At 48.5% G+C, this 17,794-nt stretch overlaps 8 protein-coding genes across 8 annotated transcripts; 3 read left to right on the top strand and 5 right to left on the bottom strand.

Annotated features, from left to right (window-relative positions):
- Nucleotides 1-399: 399 nt before the first annotated feature.
- On the bottom strand, nucleotides 400-1,731 carry N7458_001234 (uncharacterized protein; the record flags this gene model as incomplete). The annotated part of the gene is made up of 1 exon (XM_056904617.1): nucleotides 400-1,731. The coding sequence occupies one exon, from the start codon at nucleotides 1,729-1,731 to the stop codon at nucleotides 400-402; it is 1,332 nt and encodes a 443-aa protein (XP_056768724.1).
- Nucleotides 1,732-2,263: 532 nt separating this feature from the next.
- On the top strand, nucleotides 2,264-3,884 carry N7458_001235 (uncharacterized protein; the record flags this gene model as incomplete). Its single annotated transcript, XM_056904618.1, is given in 4 exon segments — nucleotides 2,264-2,334; nucleotides 2,352-3,346; nucleotides 3,396-3,547; nucleotides 3,645-3,884. The coding sequence occupies 4 exon segments, from the start codon at nucleotides 2,264-2,266 to the stop codon at nucleotides 3,882-3,884; spliced, it is 1,458 nt and encodes a 485-aa protein (XP_056768725.1).
- A 1,220-nt stretch (nucleotides 3,885-5,104) lies between these two features.
- On the top strand, nucleotides 5,105-6,718 carry N7458_001236 (uncharacterized protein; the record flags this gene model as incomplete). Its single annotated transcript, XM_056904619.1, has 3 exons — nucleotides 5,105-5,510; nucleotides 5,572-5,874; nucleotides 5,931-6,718. The coding sequence occupies 3 exons, from the start codon at nucleotides 5,105-5,107 to the stop codon at nucleotides 6,716-6,718; spliced, it is 1,497 nt and encodes a 498-aa protein (XP_056768726.1).
- Nucleotides 6,719-6,947: 229 nt separating this feature from the next.
- Nucleotides 6,948-8,059, bottom strand: N7458_001237 (oxidoreductase2OG-Fe(II) oxygenase family; the record flags this gene model as incomplete). Its single annotated transcript, XM_056904620.1, has 2 exons — nucleotides 6,948-7,707; nucleotides 7,764-8,059. The coding sequence occupies 2 exons, from the start codon at nucleotides 8,057-8,059 to the stop codon at nucleotides 6,948-6,950; spliced, it is 1,056 nt and encodes a 351-aa protein (XP_056768727.1).
- A 3,037-nt stretch (nucleotides 8,060-11,096) lies between these two features.
- On the top strand, nucleotides 11,097-12,618 carry N7458_001238 (glycosyltransferase; the record flags this gene model as incomplete). The annotated part of the gene is made up of 2 exons (XM_056904621.1): nucleotides 11,097-12,301; nucleotides 12,360-12,618. 2 exons carry the CDS (start codon nucleotides 11,097-11,099, stop codon nucleotides 12,616-12,618), a joined length of 1,464 nt encoding a protein of 487 aa, XP_056768728.1.
- Nucleotides 12,619-12,906: 288 nt separating this feature from the next.
- N7458_001239 (uncharacterized protein) lies at nucleotides 12,907-13,493 on the bottom strand (the record flags this gene model as incomplete). The annotated part of the gene is made up of 2 exons (XM_056904622.1): nucleotides 12,907-13,149; nucleotides 13,269-13,493. 2 exons carry the CDS (start codon nucleotides 13,491-13,493, stop codon nucleotides 12,907-12,909), a joined length of 468 nt encoding a protein of 155 aa, XP_056768729.1.
- Nucleotides 13,494-14,253: 760 nt separating this feature from the next.
- N7458_001240 (uncharacterized protein) lies at nucleotides 14,254-15,210 on the bottom strand (the record flags this gene model as incomplete). The annotated part of the gene is made up of 1 exon (XM_056904623.1): nucleotides 14,254-15,210. One exon carries the CDS (start codon nucleotides 15,208-15,210, stop codon nucleotides 14,254-14,256), a length of 957 nt encoding a protein of 318 aa, XP_056768730.1.
- An 879-nt stretch (nucleotides 15,211-16,089) lies between these two features.
- On the bottom strand, nucleotides 16,090-17,749 carry tif1 (putative eukaryotic translation initiation factor 4; the record flags this gene model as incomplete). The annotated part of the gene is made up of 6 exons (XM_056904624.1): nucleotides 16,090-16,378; nucleotides 16,440-16,804; nucleotides 16,871-17,229; nucleotides 17,313-17,381; nucleotides 17,466-17,540; nucleotides 17,713-17,749. The coding sequence occupies 6 exons, from the start codon at nucleotides 17,747-17,749 to the stop codon at nucleotides 16,090-16,092; spliced, it is 1,194 nt and encodes a 397-aa protein (XP_056768731.1).
- Nucleotides 17,750-17,794: the final 45 nt, after the last annotated feature.

Raw genomic sequence — 17,794 nt, forward strand, 5'->3', positions numbered from 1 at the left:
AGTTTGTTGGACTGCAGCTGTGCTGTAGCCTCTGGAAGATATTTGTGTACATGAGTTGCAGTCTATAACTGGAAACCGGTTGACATCGGTTAGTTCAACTGATAGAAGGCTGCTAGAACAGGTAGCAATTCATCGGTAGATGCACCCAGCAGGATGGATAATCGATCGCTGGGACGATAGGAAAACCCTTGATGAGTAGGTAGGATTAACAAGGTTATGTGAGCTCAGGGAGTACTAAAGAGATTGGAAGGAGCGCGGTTCGTCCGCATTTGTCGGCAAACTACATGTAAACGCAAGGAAGTGGAGAGAGAACAGCTCAGCCATTCCTGATAGAATAGGTAAAAACATGTACCTGGTAAAAAGAGAGAAACCAAACAGTATCCATCTTGTGAACTGCGCTCATTGGGATGTTGCAGCTACCAGCTTTCGAATCCATTCTGCAAAGGGTGCAAAAAAGAGGCATTCTCTGTACTGAGGTCTGTCGCAAAACTTAAGGAGAGCCTTATACCTTTGAGCTGCTGTGGTACCCGTTGCATATGTGAGCTTAGCCAGATCCACTGGACAGAGGAAGGGGGGTTGCCGAGCATCTTCACGAATAGACGCTGTGCCCTGCATAGCACAGGCATAGTAGACGCAATGATCGATGCCAAAACAATGTCCAAGCTCATGGGCGGCAGTCCGACATACTCGACCCAACCAGAGAGTAGACAGGGCAGATGGAGATAGATCGATAGTCTCCAAGTCTCGATAGATGGATATTGCGGCCATCAGTGGTGAAGATGAAATAGAAGTGGTTTCCTTCGATTTGCTGGAGGCTTTTGATTCTGATTTCTTTTGTCGCTTCGGGTCAGATCGGGATGCAGTACAGCACATGGACATGTATGATTCACAGTGTGAGGCTGGCCAGGCATGGAGTCTTTCAACAGATTGATACTCATCCAATACTGGAGTATACCTTGAACTTGAAACCACTGCAACTCTACTCGCACCATATGCGCGACCGCAGACGAATTCATCATCATCGTCTTCATAGAGATCTTGATTTACCAGGAGCAATAGTGCATATGCATCCTTGGGCAAGATAGCCATAGCAGCATCGAGTAGATCATCAAGGTTCAGTTGACCACCATAGATCCCGTCTGGTGATGCACGAATGCGGATGCGAACACAATCATTCCCAAACTTTAAAGCAACATATTTTGGCTGACGAGATTTTCGTGGTTGTTTGGGTTCTTCATCCCACGCGGTAAAAGCAGTGGCCAGTCGAGATAGAGTCTTGACAGGCAGGCCATGGTAAAATGCTTGCAGGTAATCAAGGATCGCCGTAGGTGACGGTTTAGTGACTTGATGTTTCTCATTGACACTTTTCTCCCACGTTCGCATAAACTGAACTTCGTCCTCAATTTCCGGCGTTGTGACCACATAAATTGTCTTTCGTCTTGCGGACACTGGGTTGCGGTCTTCTTCATCAAGCCATTCTTGGAAGCTTTGAGGTGGGTACTCAGGGTCTTCACTAAGGTCATCACCGGGAAGTAATAAAGGGGCCTGGAATGTCCATGGATCATCAACTGATATTAAATTGGGCTCATGGGTCTTTGACGGATTCGCGGGTCTTGTTGCTGCAAGGCGCTGTCTTGTGTCTGGTCTTTTGAACCCTGCTTTCACGGCATTTTGTGAACAGGCCACAGCTGCAGTTGGATGGGTGCAGTGGGACTTGGAGACTGAAGACATATTTTGTAGTGAAGATGCAAGCTCTGCCACTTCAAAGAAGTACAGCTTTTCTGTTGTAAGTTGGTCCCACTCACAGGTAAAAGGGAGGGTCGGAATTCGGTTGATATTTTGGGGTGGAGGGGGCGGGTGTGGGCCCTCCCACTTGGCTAGCGGGGAATGCCCTTGAGAGCAAGTGGTGGAAATAGAGGACTGCAAAGTCCAGAATTTTTAGCAGTTATCTAGTACAAGCAAATTTCAAAGTATGTTATTAGTGTCCATCTTTTAGTTGACGAAACAGTATGTATAATCGGGCAGGACGCAAACAAAATGGGTGTTGACGTGTAATCTTATTGGCTAGACTCAGACTTTAGTGGCGTCAACGGCCTTAGAAGGCACGCATATAGGAACGTACTAATGCGTATTCATGGTGTGCATGTTGTTTCCCCGCTTTGATCAATCTTCCTGCTCCTGGGAACTGGTGAGAGTCAACGGGAGGGAGTTGAAGAACAGTGACCGAGAAATCTGCTAAGCAGGATAGGCCTTTCCTAACAAAATGGAAGTCGTTGGTTCCCACGGCTCCGAAGAGTTGAATCCTACCAGACATCCGATATGGAGTCGCCAGAGGTAAATGCATATTCAAGATATCAACAGAACCGGATCCGAGGTGCTGATGCAAATTTTCCACTCAGATATCTAGGGTCTTTGATGTTTAACCTGGGAGCCTTCTTTCTACCAGCCCTCTACAGCACCCTCAGTAAACTGTGGGTTGCCAATATTGACTCGAGCCAGGTCGTATTGACAGACGTTTACACCTACATCGGCATCGTCGCTGAAGTCCTCAACGATGCCTTTCCACGTTCTGCTTGGCATATCATTGGAGATAAAAACACAAGGTCTCTCCATTCGCGCTTGAATCTGGCATACACGTTGACGATAGCCACCGCAACCCAAGCATTCGTCTTGATGATTATCTTCCTTGCATACCCTCAAAGCCTGGCATCGGCCTTTGTTCCCGAGGAAGTTCGAGGAATCTCCCTCATCTATGTACGGCTGTCATCGGTTCAATTTTTGACCTCTGCAACGGAAGCTGCTCTGTCATCCTCGACTAGAGCGCTTGATAATCCTGATGTACCGCTGATCTTCAGCTCTGCCAAGTTTGCAATCAACATTGTGCTAGACTTGCTGATCATATCCAAGTTTCATGTGACAAAGCGAGAACCAACCATTGTCTCCCAAGCAATAGTAAGACTTGTCTGCGATATTGCCTCCGTTGTAGCCGGTCTGCTCTACTTTTATCTTATGGTTGCACGGAACGTACAGAAAGAACCGGATGGGAGAGAAAACCCAAGAATAGGGTTCCCAGAATTCATAACTCTCCTCAAACCGAGCGTCTACACCTTCACAGAATCAGCGATCAGAAATGCCATCTACCTCTGGCTGGTGAACCGAATTATCCAGATGGGAGACACATATGCCACTGCTTGGGGCGTTTTCAATACGATCCGTTGGGGCTTAGTTATGGTTCCAGTGCAAGCACTCGAGTCATCAACACTTGCGTTTGTGGGTCACGCATGGGGAGCTTTCCGTGCATCGTCAGATACGAGTCACCCCAGAGCTTCTCGCAAAGAGATAATGAGTGAGTTTGACACCGGTGAAGAAGAGCTCTCACTTACATGGCGCTATAGCGATACTCCAACCAGCATTGCTGTCATGCGTGATCGCCCTCATTTTTGAAGCGGTGGTTTGCATCGCGCTGTCTATTCGTGGCATAGATGGGTTTGCATACTACTTGTCGAACTCGAGGGATGTAGCTGCAATTACACAAAAGATGTGGAGGGTAAGTGCTTAGTTGGAATGGCTAGCGGGAAATTCGTGTTAACCTTTCTCTGCAAGCTATTGATGGGACATACATATTCTACGGGTTGAATTACCAGCTTGCAGCAGTCCTACTTGCAGCTTCACCTCGGTGGTATCTGTACCAAGCCTTGGGGTCAAACTTTCTGTGGATGTTGCCGTGGGCGATATTAATGACCAAGGAGTCGTTCCCAAGGTCTCAAGCCTGGTCCTACTATGCTATTATCTTCGGTGGAGCCCTGGTGTTTGACTTCTTCGACGTTAGCCTAACTCTCCTTCTCTGGCTATATAGACTATTCAAAGGTCGAGTCAAAGTGTAGACTGAAGGTCAATCAAGGTCAAGGTAATGACTTCTAGGTATCCCATATCAAATACTAGAGGTTGAAAGACAAAGACGAAGAAGATAGGAAGTTGGATTAAACTCAATCGGATGAAGGAGACTTCTGAAGCCATGTTTTGCACAGAGATAAATTGTAGCCGAAATTGTCCGACTCGTTATCTGCCAAGTATATGATCGCGATGCCTAAACCTCCCATACTTTTTGATCTGATTATGAAAATTCGTAGCCCAATGCAAGTGATAAGGATCCCGGAGTTCAGTAAACAATTTCACGGAAAGTTCCTGATCCTCCAAACTTTCCGAGTGATTGAAAGGCGAGTATATATACCGCCGCTGGATACTCGGAAGCCTTTTATCCCACCCTTGCTCGATCGCATATCGTGAGTCTGCGACGGCTTTTGAATCAGTAGCGTAAGCCTGTGGCGTGTTTCGGAAGATGTTTCGAGGCACCTGATCAAGAAGCAGGATCAAGGCCAATGCTCCCTCGCCTTGACCTTCAGCATTCCAATGATCAAGAGAACCGGCTCTGGCTGCTTGATAGGATTCATGCAGATGTCTGCGAACATATTCATCGTCTGTAGGGCTTCCATACCAAAAAGATTTTTGTTTCAGATAGCCATGCGATGATTTGGCGCCGAACCAGAAATTAAGAACGCTTTCGTATGTCTTTGGAGCCATTGGTTGTCTGGTAGGAGGAAAAAGCGTCTTTGAATGAGATTCAGGCTTTGAGCTTTGTGAAGGAGGGCTTAAAGATATTAATGGAGACAATCTTGAGATTGAAGAACAGCGCGTCGCGATAGTGAGATGACGTCACTTGACTCTTTCCCCGTGGTTATTGTGAGACTGAATTATGAACAGACGAGAACTCGTCTCCTATATATACGATGATGACCCAAGTCACTAAATCCGTTATTCCATAGCGATGCGAAGGCAAAAATTTTCCAGTAGTAATTTCATATGTTGGACAAATCCGTTGTATTACTGTAAATCCGGCGCGACGCCCAGTCCCATCGATACACCCGCCTTTGTCCTTAACTCCGATCCATACCGAAGAACGGATATTCACACGGTCAATACGAACGTCCAAGCACACAAGTCACGGTGAGGCTGTGAGCAGTACTTGCCCCCACTTCCACCGGATATTCCTGACCTTGTCCAAACTTCTATGTCGCGCGAAAGGTTCTCTTAATCGTCGCTTAATATGCATCGCATTCTTCTACAGAACGCCACCATCCTTGTTCCGTCGGGAAAGGCTGATGACTATGTGGTACCGTTACGGCAACACTCATTATTGATCGAGGACAACAAGATCGTTCAAATTGCCCCTCAGATCGCCCCTCATGATGGTGCCCAAGTAATTGACTGTACGGATAAGATCGTTTCGCCTGGGTTCATTGATACACATCACCATCTGTGGCAGACACAACTTAAAGGTCGTCACGCCGACCAAACTCTGGTCGAGTACTTTCCAAATGGAAACAATCAATCTGTCAACTATCGCCCACAAGACGTTTTCTGGGGCGTACTCGGTGGTTGCCTCGAAGCGTTGGATGCTGGGACGACGACCGTGGTCGACCATGCTCATGTGAATGTGTCACCCGCACACTGTACGTTTGTACTCTTCACTATGAACTTTTTAAAATCTTACTAATGGTAATCCGTGCACAGCTTCGAATGATATTGAGGCGACTATTGCCTCTGGTATTCGATCCATCTTTTGCTATGCACCTACTATGAGAGTCAAGACGTGGAAGCCAGAGATAACATACGAGGGGGGTTTATTGGATGACTGGGTTATTGAAAATTTTGAGAGGCTTGGTGTTCTAGCTCCATTTGGCAATGGCCGGGTTCAGCTTGGTCTAGCATTTGATGGATTTATGCTACCAAAGGAACAGGTCATTTCACTCTATGAGCGAGCGCGCAAACTGGGAGCTCAAGTTATTACGTCGCACTATGTGCGATCTTATTTCGGTAAGTCCTTAAGTACAGCACCAAAGCAAACGCATACGTACTCACGAGAGGGTCAGGAGACAAGTCGCTTGTGGACAGGCTTGAGGAATATGGTCTTCTCAATTCAGACGTCCTTCTTTCCCACGCTAGCAATCTTACGACAAGTGACATTGAGAAGCTTAACAAAGTCAAGACTGCCATATCTACAACCCCAGACACCGAGCTTCAAATGGGACATGGTGATATTGTCTGTTTCAGAGAAGGTTGCTTTGGAATCAGCTCGTTGGGCATTGACTGCCACAGCGTCAACTCTGGGGATATGATGTCACAGATGAAACTCGCTTTACAGCATGAACGGGGCACTCGCAATGTCAAGCTCATTGCCCAAGGAAAGACCACTTTATCGTTGAACTTATTCGTGCAAGACGTCTTCAGCCTGGGTACCATCAAGGGCGCCCGAGCTATTCGCATGGAAGACCAATTGGGATCCATTGAGGTCGGCAAACTCGCAGACTTAATTATCTTTGACGGCACCAGCCCTGGAATTATTTGTGCATCCGAACAGGATCCCGTTGCAGCCGTCGTTCTTCACTCTTCAGTCCGGGACATCGATACAGTGATTGTCGATGGGGTGATTCGCAAGCAGAACGGAAAACTGCTACCCATAGTCATCAATCCTTCCCTCCCTGGTGTGACTATTCCGCGGCAAACAGTTGGATGGAGTCAAGTTGCCAGAGAGCTAATTTCAAGCCGACAGAATATCAATAAAGCTCTCAAGGAGTCAGACGCCGATGATCCTGAGGCCTTGGTCCAGAATTTTATGAAGGTGATGCATTCAAGAGGGGACAAGTTTATCAAGATGTAAATGCCGCGGGCAGTCTCTTAGCATGATAAATGATGCAAATTGGAAATCTATTCTTGGATATGATGTGGTCGTTCAGACTTGACTAAGTCGGGCCAAACGGAAGGCTGATTTTCTTGTCAGAGGCACTTCAGGGAACAGTAAGAGTACATGGCAATGCCAAACTAAGCAGAATATTCGGTAGCCTGGGCAAACCTTCCTTCGAAAGTCCCAATGGCTCAACCCCCAATCTTTAACCTTGAACAATAGGGTTTCCACCTCTTGTTTGTGGCTTAAGCTCCCCAGAGATGATCTGTTTAGACCGCCATGCTGCCCAATCGCTAACCGGTCGAGTCTCATCTGCTTCTCCTTCCTTGAGTGGAGGGATTATCCCCCCTCTCAGCCTGGACATTGATGCACTGTGACAAGGCCTGACGAGATAAGCGACACTTTGTCGAGGTACGGTGCCCTGTTCACCAGGCGCTCTAATGACGCGGTGCAAGGAGCTTCGAAGAAGCCCTCCGGTCCATTCGACGGTAGTGTCACCCACGTTAATAATCGCACACCCTGGCCTAGGTCGAATGTATCGCCAATTGCCCAACACATTCTCATTGCCTGCTGGGAGAACTTGCAGACCCCCTATGACATTGAACAGCAGTGTCATTGTTCCAATATCTGTATGCCCGCCCAAAGTGATTGAGCTATCTTGTAGCTCTGGTGTTGGCTGGCTACGCAAAAGGCGTACTGAAGTGTCTGATGTCTCTTCCAGCGTGTTCAATGAGCTGAGTGTGCCGGACCTGATCCCCAGTTGCTCATCTAGGCGAGATTGTACCGCTGCGACGATCGCATGGGAATGGCGCATAAATTGTTCAATATCATTTCGCCGGATTTCAATAGAGTCTGCATTCTTCCGCGCTTGGCGGTTGCCAACAATGTCGTCTTGGTTGATGGTATACATTTCCATCAAGTCCAATTTCCCATCATCCGTCTTGAGTTTACCGGTCGCCTTATATCTGAATATAAGTAAGAAAGGGTAAAACTGAGCATTGAATGTACACAAGTTGCTTACCCAGTAAGGTCTCGTGGAGGATCATAAGCATATTTTTCCAATGTCTCTGAGCCAAGTGCAAAAGTCTCGGTGATGAGCTCGAACATCTTCTCCGCGTCCTGGAGCAAAGTAGCCCCCTCGTCAGAATGGTTGAGGTCCAATAAGAAGAACCCATATTCCCGGCATGCCTCAAACATGCTCACAGATGACGCATGATTAGCATTTTGTAACTGCTGGAAGGAGATTCGAGGAATCTCAAGAACAGGAACATCTTCAGGAAACGGGGGATTTTGATCGAAATAGTGAGAATTTGGCATTTTAGAATCGACTTGCAATATGATAAACAGCCTCACCAAAATCGTGAAGGATCCATGACCACTTAAGTATATTTAGTGCGTAACCCGCCATGGCCCCCAAATCCAGGCCTTGCGTCGCGAATCAGCTCGCGCCTCATTTCAATAGAGAAATGACACGATCCACATGGAAAGCTTGAAAGCAAGCCCAGCCTCGTGGTTAAACCATTCAACGATGTGACCGTCGTCTGGATGACGAAAGATGAAGGATATTCTCCGCGAAGTGCCGATCAGGCCCCCAAACCACTCGGAGTGTAGTCCTGGTCCAAGCTTCGTCGCAACTTGTCCGCTCTTTCTTTTGAGAAATGATCCACGCTTTTCGGCCAGAAATAGGGTATTAATGGACTGGATTATTTGATCAGATGATAACTGGTCAGTAAGGTCATTGAGGGGAACTCGCTTCTCCCAGGAGACAGGCAGCGAGCTGCCATGCGGTCCTTTGAAATGCAAGTTAGCGCGTCTCGGAACCAACCGACATCATCCCTATTTTCACATCACAGGCATGAATTCTGCGAGCAAGAGTAGCCTGGTCTCATTGGATTGTAAAGAAGTTATTTATATAGCATTATACAGCCAAATGATGAATGTATGCACCTCATTGTAACACGGTCGCGCGCAGGCTGACACACACGGGCTGCGCTAGCGGAACTTGTGTAACCCTTGCTGGTCACAGCTATTGTGATTGGTAAGATTTCCATGGTGAAAAATTACCAGTAGAACCCAATCGAGATCGTCGCAATGACTGGTCCTTCGATCAAATTATTCTCATATAGGCGGGCTGATCTGAATACCCCTACTGTAAGTACTACTCTAGAGGCTGTGGCTGAGTGGTCTGATGATGATTGATGTATGTATAGAGATGCTATAGAATAAGAGGGTAACCCGGCTGCTCTTCACACCCTTTCTATCACGACCTAAGACATTGAGAGCATATAACAAACCAATAAGTATAGTGAATTCTAACTTGAAAAGCTTCAGAATAGGGAAGATCCTCAAGATCATCGCTTGTCATTAGAGGCAGAGTACATAATCACGCTGTCTATCGTAGCCAAGAGACCCTACAAAAAGGGTGGTACTAGGCAAGGGGCAAATGAAAAAAAAAAAGCATAACAGATACATCAACCCATAACAACTATGAGATACACCTATGAAATCACTCTGCGTGGCTGATCATCTCAATTGCTTTTTCCCCTCTCAATGATAGCCTTGCATAATTGTCTCTGCTTTTTCCTGTCTCGCGCGGTCACCCTTAAGAGCTTCAGACTCGCCACATGTCATCCCTCTCCTCAAGAATACCAATACATCTTTAACATGTGGAAAAGCAAGAACTGGTTAGATCGCAACTATGGATCGATAATGCCCGCGAATGAACATGATCTTCAAATTGAAGGCGACGAAGAAAACCTACTGCCGTTGACGATATTTCCGGACCTGGAGGATCCTGACGAAGTGAAGCCAAAACATCTCCTCCTCTTTATCTTGTCCACTGTGTGTTTCATCCTCACGGGGATATTCGTTCTGGCTTTGATAACCGCGAGAACATCGAATGAGCCGGTAGAGTCATTGATGGCATGAGCAGGAGTTGATGAATGTTTGTTCCCCCGTTTTTTCAAATCACGTTTCAGAGGTCTAATATGCGTTTGTCTCTCTCAGATACCTCCCTACCCCTCTTACCCTGCTGGCAGGGGTTTTCTTTTCCATTCATGATCCTCAGCCCTCGGAGTCTAGTTGCGATATTATACGTGGAACTATAAGCGATTGGCTTGGTTGAAGGTGGAATCGGGGTTTCAGCTTTGATAACATCGAGGGATATAAGTTTGGATTCGCATCCACTGGGAAGATCAAGTTTATCTGTAATATAATTGTTGGAAACACTTCTTGAAATATGGTGAATATTCAATACATTGCCCACTAGTATCTTTTTCAAACAGAAGTAGCCTACCTCGCGTGTTGTGTTTATTTCTCATTCGGAACTTAAGGAGACAGATAATAATACACTTTTATGCGCAACACAGAAGGATATGCAAGTAAGGGTGCATTCCTCGTGGGCAAAACCCTGTAACGAGCCAAATATATGCCATGAGGTTGCTAGCCGAAGAGTTACCGATATCTGTAATTAGACTTCGGCTAGGTACGAAGAGCATCATCTTAGCTTCGAGATTTAGCTATCAAGTCCTCGCTATACACAACTATCAGATGTCCTAGCACTCGACAAGCATATTCCTCTCCCAAGTTTTCAGACCCGCAGCATGTAGCAGTGCTTGCAATAGATGGGCCCCATTGGACCCAGGCTTTAAGGTCAGAATTGCTTAACAAATAAATAGATCTCATCGCGCCATGTGTAAATGAATATCATCGAGGATTTAACATTTTCCTCGAAATTACCGAGTGGATCACAACACTCAAAGAATATTCCAATAGTTCAACGATTAAGTTGAAAATTGAGTTTCGGGACACGGGCCAGGCCTTTTCGGATGGTTCTTCGCTCTCGGTACGACGCCAAATTGCTTTGCCTCCGAGTCGACACAATGGTCCGGGTCTGATCAAGCCACAAATTTGAGTCTTTGGCAACAAACGTGTTTCAAATTAAATTTCAGCAATCTTCACGGTCATTAGCCGGATATTGACAGTTACGATCTGCCATGCCATTCACGATATGCGATGTGAAATCTATGTCTTGAGTTGAGAAGACACTGGCGTTATGAACCAGAACGACCGGCACAGAGCGGCAATGGTGAACCAGACTCTCCAACATACTTTGGTCAAATGGGCGCCACACGGCAATTACATTAGCAAGGGAACCACCATCCATCTTAGTTGAAGATAGGAGGTAATGATGTTCGTGTAACCCATCTTATGGACGAACTCTGTGGGGCGATCTCGTATGTCTCTGGTCTGTCCTGGCTGCATAAAGTGACCAAAATCCAGATGGATCTCATAGCTTTGCTTTTCGTCTTTCCCCTTTTCTTCCCTTTTTAAAATCGAGTGTTGGTCGTTCGATATGGCCCCGGCACGAAAGATCCTGTTCCTCACGAACAGCGAGCTAGGCCAATGCAATGTCGCATTTGCAGTGGCAGAGGAATTTCTGCGTCGCGGCGAATTTGACGTCCATATTGGCTCGTATAGCCCGCTGGCGGGGCTAGTGGAGGAATTGAACAAACGCGTTGGTTGTGGTCGACCGGTGGAATTTCATGAGATCCCTGGTCCTTCTATGACCGATCTAGCCATTCGCAGTAATATTGGTCTTCTTTTTCACCGACCAGGTGTAAAAGGTGCAACACGGGGATTTCAGAAAGTTTCTACAGCGATGAAGAATTGGAGACCTTCCGAGTACCATCAAGCTTACAGGAGCTGCTTGGCAATGATTGAAAAGTTGAGTCCGGATATCGTGGTGGTGGATCCAATTTTGCATGTTGGATTAGATGCGTGTCGAACTGCCAAAGCTCGAGTGGCTATACTTTGGCCGGTTCCTTTGAAGGATGTGGTTATTGCCATTCAACCCAAGGCTGGGATCTTCTGGAAATATCCCGTGTATGCATCTCCTTTCCTGTTGAGATTCGGAAAGAAGCCGCTAACTCTCTCGCTCAGTACTGGTTCGGGGTTTCCTTTCCCGCTGCCATGGAAACTTATTCTCAAAAACATCTACCTGGTATTCCGGGTGATCATGACACTTACAATAGGGAAATCAGAACCTGATGAGCTTCAAGATGGCAAAAAACCAGAAGGACGAAATCCATTCCCATTGGTGAACGCGTATTCGAAGGAATCCTTGAGTTTAACACCCGCCTTCAAGGAGCTTGACTTTCCACTACATGTCCCAGCCAATGTGATCAGTTGTGGTCCAATCCTTCGAAAGTGTCCCCCTCTCTCGACATCCGACCCTGAGCTGGAAGCGTGGCTCACCAAACCCACTGTGTTGATTAGTCTTGGGTCACACGTTCGACTATCCGAGTCAATTGCCGTCGAAATGGCGAAGGGAGTCCGGATGGTCATCGCAGAACGCCCTGACATGAAGATTTTGTGGAAGTTAAAGTATGATTGGGAGAGTTCAGATGAGTTCCAGAAGGTTCTGGGCGCATTCATCACTGCTGGATGGGTGAAGGTGGTGTCCTGGATCCAGGCAGATATTATGTCTGTGTTGGAGACGGGTCGAATTGCCACATATGTTCATCACGGGGGAGCTAACTCCTACTTTGAAGCATGCAAGTAAGCATTCATTCCTTATAGCCGGATCAATCTTCACGTTCTCTGACTGTGCCTCTAGGGTTGGTGCTCCTCAAGTCATCCTACCACAGTGGCTTGACACCTATGACTGTGCAACTCGAGTTGAATGGATTGGAATCGGAGTCAATGGCAGTCGAATTGCGGCACCCGGAGTCGAGGCAGAGGAATTTTCAAAGGCTTTGCTCCATGTTATGAGCGATGAAGGAATTAGTGCCAAGTCGGCTGCGGTAAAGGATCTTTGCAAAGGAGAAGGACGTATAGAGGCTCATGACCGCATGATCGAGTTTTGTTCGAATTAGCGGGCACATTTCAATGTCAGTCAATGATAGACATACTCAATGCCTTGTCCATCTGGTTTCGCGAAACCTTCGCGCTGTGCCTCGAGAATGGTCGTTTTCCACTGCAGACCTCTCAACCGCATGTGGAAATCAGATACAGCAAGTTAACGAAGGGATGAGGGATGACCAAGAAACTCCGTGTTATTTCATAAGATCGTGACGAAGGATATCATAATAGTACAGATACTGAAAGCCGTCCAAAGGTCAAACCCACAATTTCAAACCGAGCCAAAATCCAACTTGGCATCCTCACTTCAACTCTCTGAGAACTCGATTGACATCATCCCTAGCTTGACGCAAGTTATCATCCACCTCGCCATTAACATGCCGAGACTTCACCTCATAGTGTAGCTGTACAAGCTCCTTGGCACGTTGTAAAGCTTCTTGCTTGATGGATTGACCATTGGACGTGGCGACAGCATCACCCTCCGTAAGCATATCTTTGGCGGATGCCGGTGGGCCGCTAACAAGTGCAAGGGCCTCATTGTGTCCCTGGAAGACGTTAGTGGCCATGCTTTGATTGCTACCGGCGCCTTCCGCGCTGACATGCGGGTTGGGGGTGAATGGTGGGGTGTGCTGGAGCAGACCGGGCCAGGAGTGCCGAGACTTACACAGACACGTAGTGAGGTGATATCGGACAGTATTTCCGCAACTTGCATTGCGGACGAGATGGTCTTTTGAAGATCGAGGGCGGGTTTCTCTAGGTAGTGGGGGATAAATGGCGGTCCGGACAAGCAGGAGGAGAGAATGAGGGATGGAAGTCTTGGCGTGTGTTGTAGCCACAGCATCGTAACATCGGCTCGGCTCGGATTCGTAAGTTTAGACCGCAACGACATGTCAACAGCTTATATCAGGTCAACAAGTCTGATTGATCGACAATGTAGAGTCGAAATATCCTGAATCTATCATCCTTCGTGAAAACGCCCGACGCTCGAACTGGCCTGGAGTATGGATACAAAGTGTTTTGTCATGTCGGACAGCGGTGACACACCGATGGTTCTCAATCCTGAACGATGATACGATTGGTGACATACTGATCACATCCCATTCACATTAAGTAAAAGAACTGATGATATTCATTCCAATCAAATGACAGCAACAATTCAAGTGCAACTACCGGAGACACCACTGATCAGAACGCGCTGCAGGGAAGCAGCTGGAAATTGGAAAATACATTAGATTCCTCTTCTTGAGCAAGAGAGAAAAAAAAGAAACTGAAAAAAGGAAAAAAAGAACAAAGGAAGAAAAACCGTTCCAGCTCCAGAGACCGTGAAAACAAACTCCATATCACCCAAACTCCAGAACCATTCGCCGAGTGCTGGGGACCGAAAAGACGAAAGCAAGAAAGAGGAAAGAAGAACGAGACGAAGCGAAACAACCGCACCCACACCAGCGACTAAGAATAGGCCAAAGAACGCTGGGATGGATCACGTCCTGGTGCCTGAGACGGGTGGGTATTGATATGTTGATATGCACGAGATGTCGTAGGTGTTTGTGAAGCTCATCGTCGATAGTCACCAAGGGCTCGTGCAGGTGGTGTTCTCCTCACTGGTGACTGAACTTCGGCGACGGGAGATTGAGCGATCCCCTCACATTTCACTTCTCATCAGGCTCTGCATCCGAGTCTGTCAGGTCCTCCTCAGTGATGGGAGGCAGGAAGACGATCCGGTGCTTGCTCTCGCCGTCCGGCCACATGAAGGAACCGTCAGACATGACATGGTCCAAGGCATAGTTCTGCTTGTCCATGTACTCCTGCTCCAGGACGAGGTATTGCACCTCGTGCGTGAGCCAGGTCCAGTACCAGCCGTGCTTGCGCAGGGCGTGCGTCAAGCGCCGGCGGTACAGATTGTTGTCGCAGCCTGCCAAGAAAGCCTCGATGAACAGAGGTTCGTTGGCCTGGCCCAGGCGGATCTGGTCACGGCGGAAGTCGCAGGCCGCGTCGAAATAGTCCTCGAGAGGACGACCTTCCTGATGCATGACCGCATCGAGCTTCATGGCGAGAGCCTCACGGGCGTCGGCCGGCAAGAATTGGTCATCGTCCTGGTCACTTTCGGTGCTGGATTCAGCGCGGCCACCCTCCGCAGATTGAGGTGACTGAGGCGTGGCATCTGAATCGGCGCTGAGAGCAGACGAAAGTGAGGTTGCGGCATCGACCTCGTCACCGTCCAAGGAAAACATAGGCTGCTTGTACAGGGCGTCGAGCTGCGTGATGCAATCAATGAGAGCTTGATTGCCCAGGTTGAAGTAGGCGTCGTACTGGCACAGAGGTACCAGGGCTTGGCCGAGGAGACGGTGCAGGAGGCGGATGCGGTACTCAGCACCCTCGGAGCGACTGGTGAGGACAGTCACCATGGAAGCAACAATGACGATGAGGTCATTGAGGAATTTGGAGAGAAGCTCAGTGAGCAGCGCACGCTCGTTAAGCTGGTCTTTGACATCCAGCAGGCGGGAGGAGAGAATGCCATTCTGCCGCCGGAATTCGTACGACCAGAGGAGGGCAAGAGGAGAGGCGTGGGCGGAGGAGGACTCGGTGACCTGGGAGTTCTGAGACATGGTGATAGTGTGGGTGATGGTGTAGGTGCTGTGAGAGGAAGGTTCTCGTGGAATGGGAGAGACAGAGTGTGACAGTGTGAAAGTGCAGCGTGCGAAGTTTGTGTGAAGAGCTGAAGGGATGGAAAAGGTTGAGAACGAACAAGAGATGGAGAAATTGGAAGAGAAGAAAGAAAGGATGGGGTGGAAAAAGATGAGCGAAGAAATAGTTTCTGGGTGAAGGCAGCGATGAGAGTTGCACCCTCACCCTCACCCCCAACCCAGGGCAGACATGCCACTGACCATTGTGCCAATTCACAGAACAAGGCTACGACTGTCGGAGTCGGTTGTCTGCCTTCCCAACCTCCAGTGGAGGGTGTCGACTCACCAGGTGACGGTGATGCTTCACTGACTTCCTAATCGGGAAAGTCCCGGCATTGCAGTTCGAATACACTAGGAATTCCACACGCAGAAGTACCTATTAAAACATTGTAAACAGTCTATTCTGGAAGTACAAAGCGTAGAGAGAGAGAAGAGAATATGAAACCGTGAGGAAACGTCACATTTTGGCCCGATCTATTTGATTAAGTACTGAGAAAGCGGCATTCTTAACCAACCAGAGCGAGCTAGATACAGAGGAAAACGGAGAATAAATGCGGAGGAAAAGAAAAACCGCGACAGCACGAGGGACGCATAAACATGTCACATCTCCGTGACGTGTAAAGGGGAAGACATAGGAAAAGCATAGCAGTGTCCCCCAGAAGCTGGCCGACCTCCATGAATCAATCGTTCTGGCAGATTGGGGCCCGAAGCATCAGCTTCCAAGGGACAGAAAGCCACTTTTGACGCAGTTTCTGCGATCATAAATCCGCATCAAGACATCATGAGAAGGTTAAGAGGCATTTAGATGAGGTCGGCAACGTTCATGGGCATCTCCTCGATCTGGGTGCTGTAGAACTGCTCGATCTCACGGAGCATGCGAACATCGTCGGCGGTGACGAAGTTGATAGCAACACCCTTACGACCGAAACGACCGCCACGACCAATACGGTGAATGTAGTTCTCACGGTTGGCGGGGAGATCGTAGTTGATGACCAGGGAAACCTGCTGGACATCGATACCACGGGCCAGGAGGTCAGTGGCGATCAGGACACGGGAGGAACCAGAGCGGAACTCCTTCATGATAACATCACTAAATAGAATATTCAGTCAATAAAATGGTCCAAGAGATAGATCAAATCGGATAAACATACCGCTGGCCCTGCTCCATGTCACCGTGCATGGCGCTGACAGTGAAGTCACGAGCAGTGAGCTTGTCGGTGAGCCAGTCGACCTTTCGGCGGGTGTTGCAGAAGATGACGGCCTGGGTGATGGTGACGGTCTCGTAGAGATCAGACAGGGTGTCGAGCTTCCACTCCTCCTTCTCAACAGCAATGTAGAACTGCTTGATACCCTCCAGGGTAAGCTCCTGCTTCTTGACCAGGATGCGGACGGGGTCACGCATGAACTTGGTGGTGACCTCGAGGACGTCCTGGGGCATGGTGGCGGACAGGAGGGTGACCTGGGTAGACTGAGGGAGCAGCTGGAAGATGTCGTAGATCTGCTCGGTGAAACCGCGCTGAAAAGAAAGGCAAGGTTAGCATGGGAGTCCCAATCAAAACCTGTTGATCACCGAATTACTTACGGACAGCATCTCATCAGCCTCGTCGAGGATGAAGAGCTTCATGTTGTCGGTGCGGAGAACACGACGCTGGATCATGTCGTGGACACGGCCGGGGGTACCGACAACGACCTGGGGACCCTCACGGAGGGCGGTCATGTCCTCACGGACGTTGGTACCACCGATACAGGCGTGGCACTCAAGTTGCATGAAGTCACCAATGGCAACAACGACCTTCTGGATCTGCTGGGCCAGCTCACGGGTGGGAGCGAGGATCAGAGCCTGGCAAGCCTTCAGGTTGGAGTCGATCTTCTGGAGGGCAGAGATGGAGAAAGTAGCAGTCTTGCCGGTACCGGACTGGGCCTGGGCGATCACATCGTTACCTGGAAAGGGGAAAACAGGTTAGGCCGGGTCTTTTGTATGAGGTTTTATTTTTGGCAGATCACAACTGATCGGGGAAACTCACCCTTGATGATGGGCATGATAGCGCGCTGCTGGATAGCGGAGGGACGCTCAAAACCGTAGGCGTAGACACCTAATCAGTCAGGTTAGTGCACTTTTTTCCACAGAGCCCCGCCACGGGCGGGATGTTTCCCACCCCACGAAAGGATTCACATACCGCGAAGCAGCTCAGGCTTCAGGTCCATGGCATCGAAGGAGTCGATAACCTCATCGTAGTTGGACTCGATCTGACCTGTAGAGAGCGCAAAAGGAGCGATGTCAGCGTTTGAGTCTTTGAGTGATTTCCCGGTTCCCCTGTGTCTCACTCATCGCCACCGAGGGGTCGGGCGCAATGTGAACATCGTCTTCACGGCGCGAGCACCTTCCCGCTGAAAGGAAAGTGACACAAGGAAGGTAGTACATACTCTCCTGGAGGTCCTCAAGACCCTTATCGTTCGACATGATTGCGGTTGATGGTGATTGATCACAGACGACTCTCCGCTGTGA

Source organism: Penicillium daleae (assembly GCF_028827525.1).
Source record: "Penicillium daleae strain IBT 16125 chromosome Unknown utg000002l_segment0_segment0, whole genome shotgun sequence".
NCBI classification, from domain to species: domain Eukaryota; kingdom Fungi; phylum Ascomycota; class Eurotiomycetes; order Eurotiales; family Aspergillaceae; genus Penicillium; species Penicillium daleae.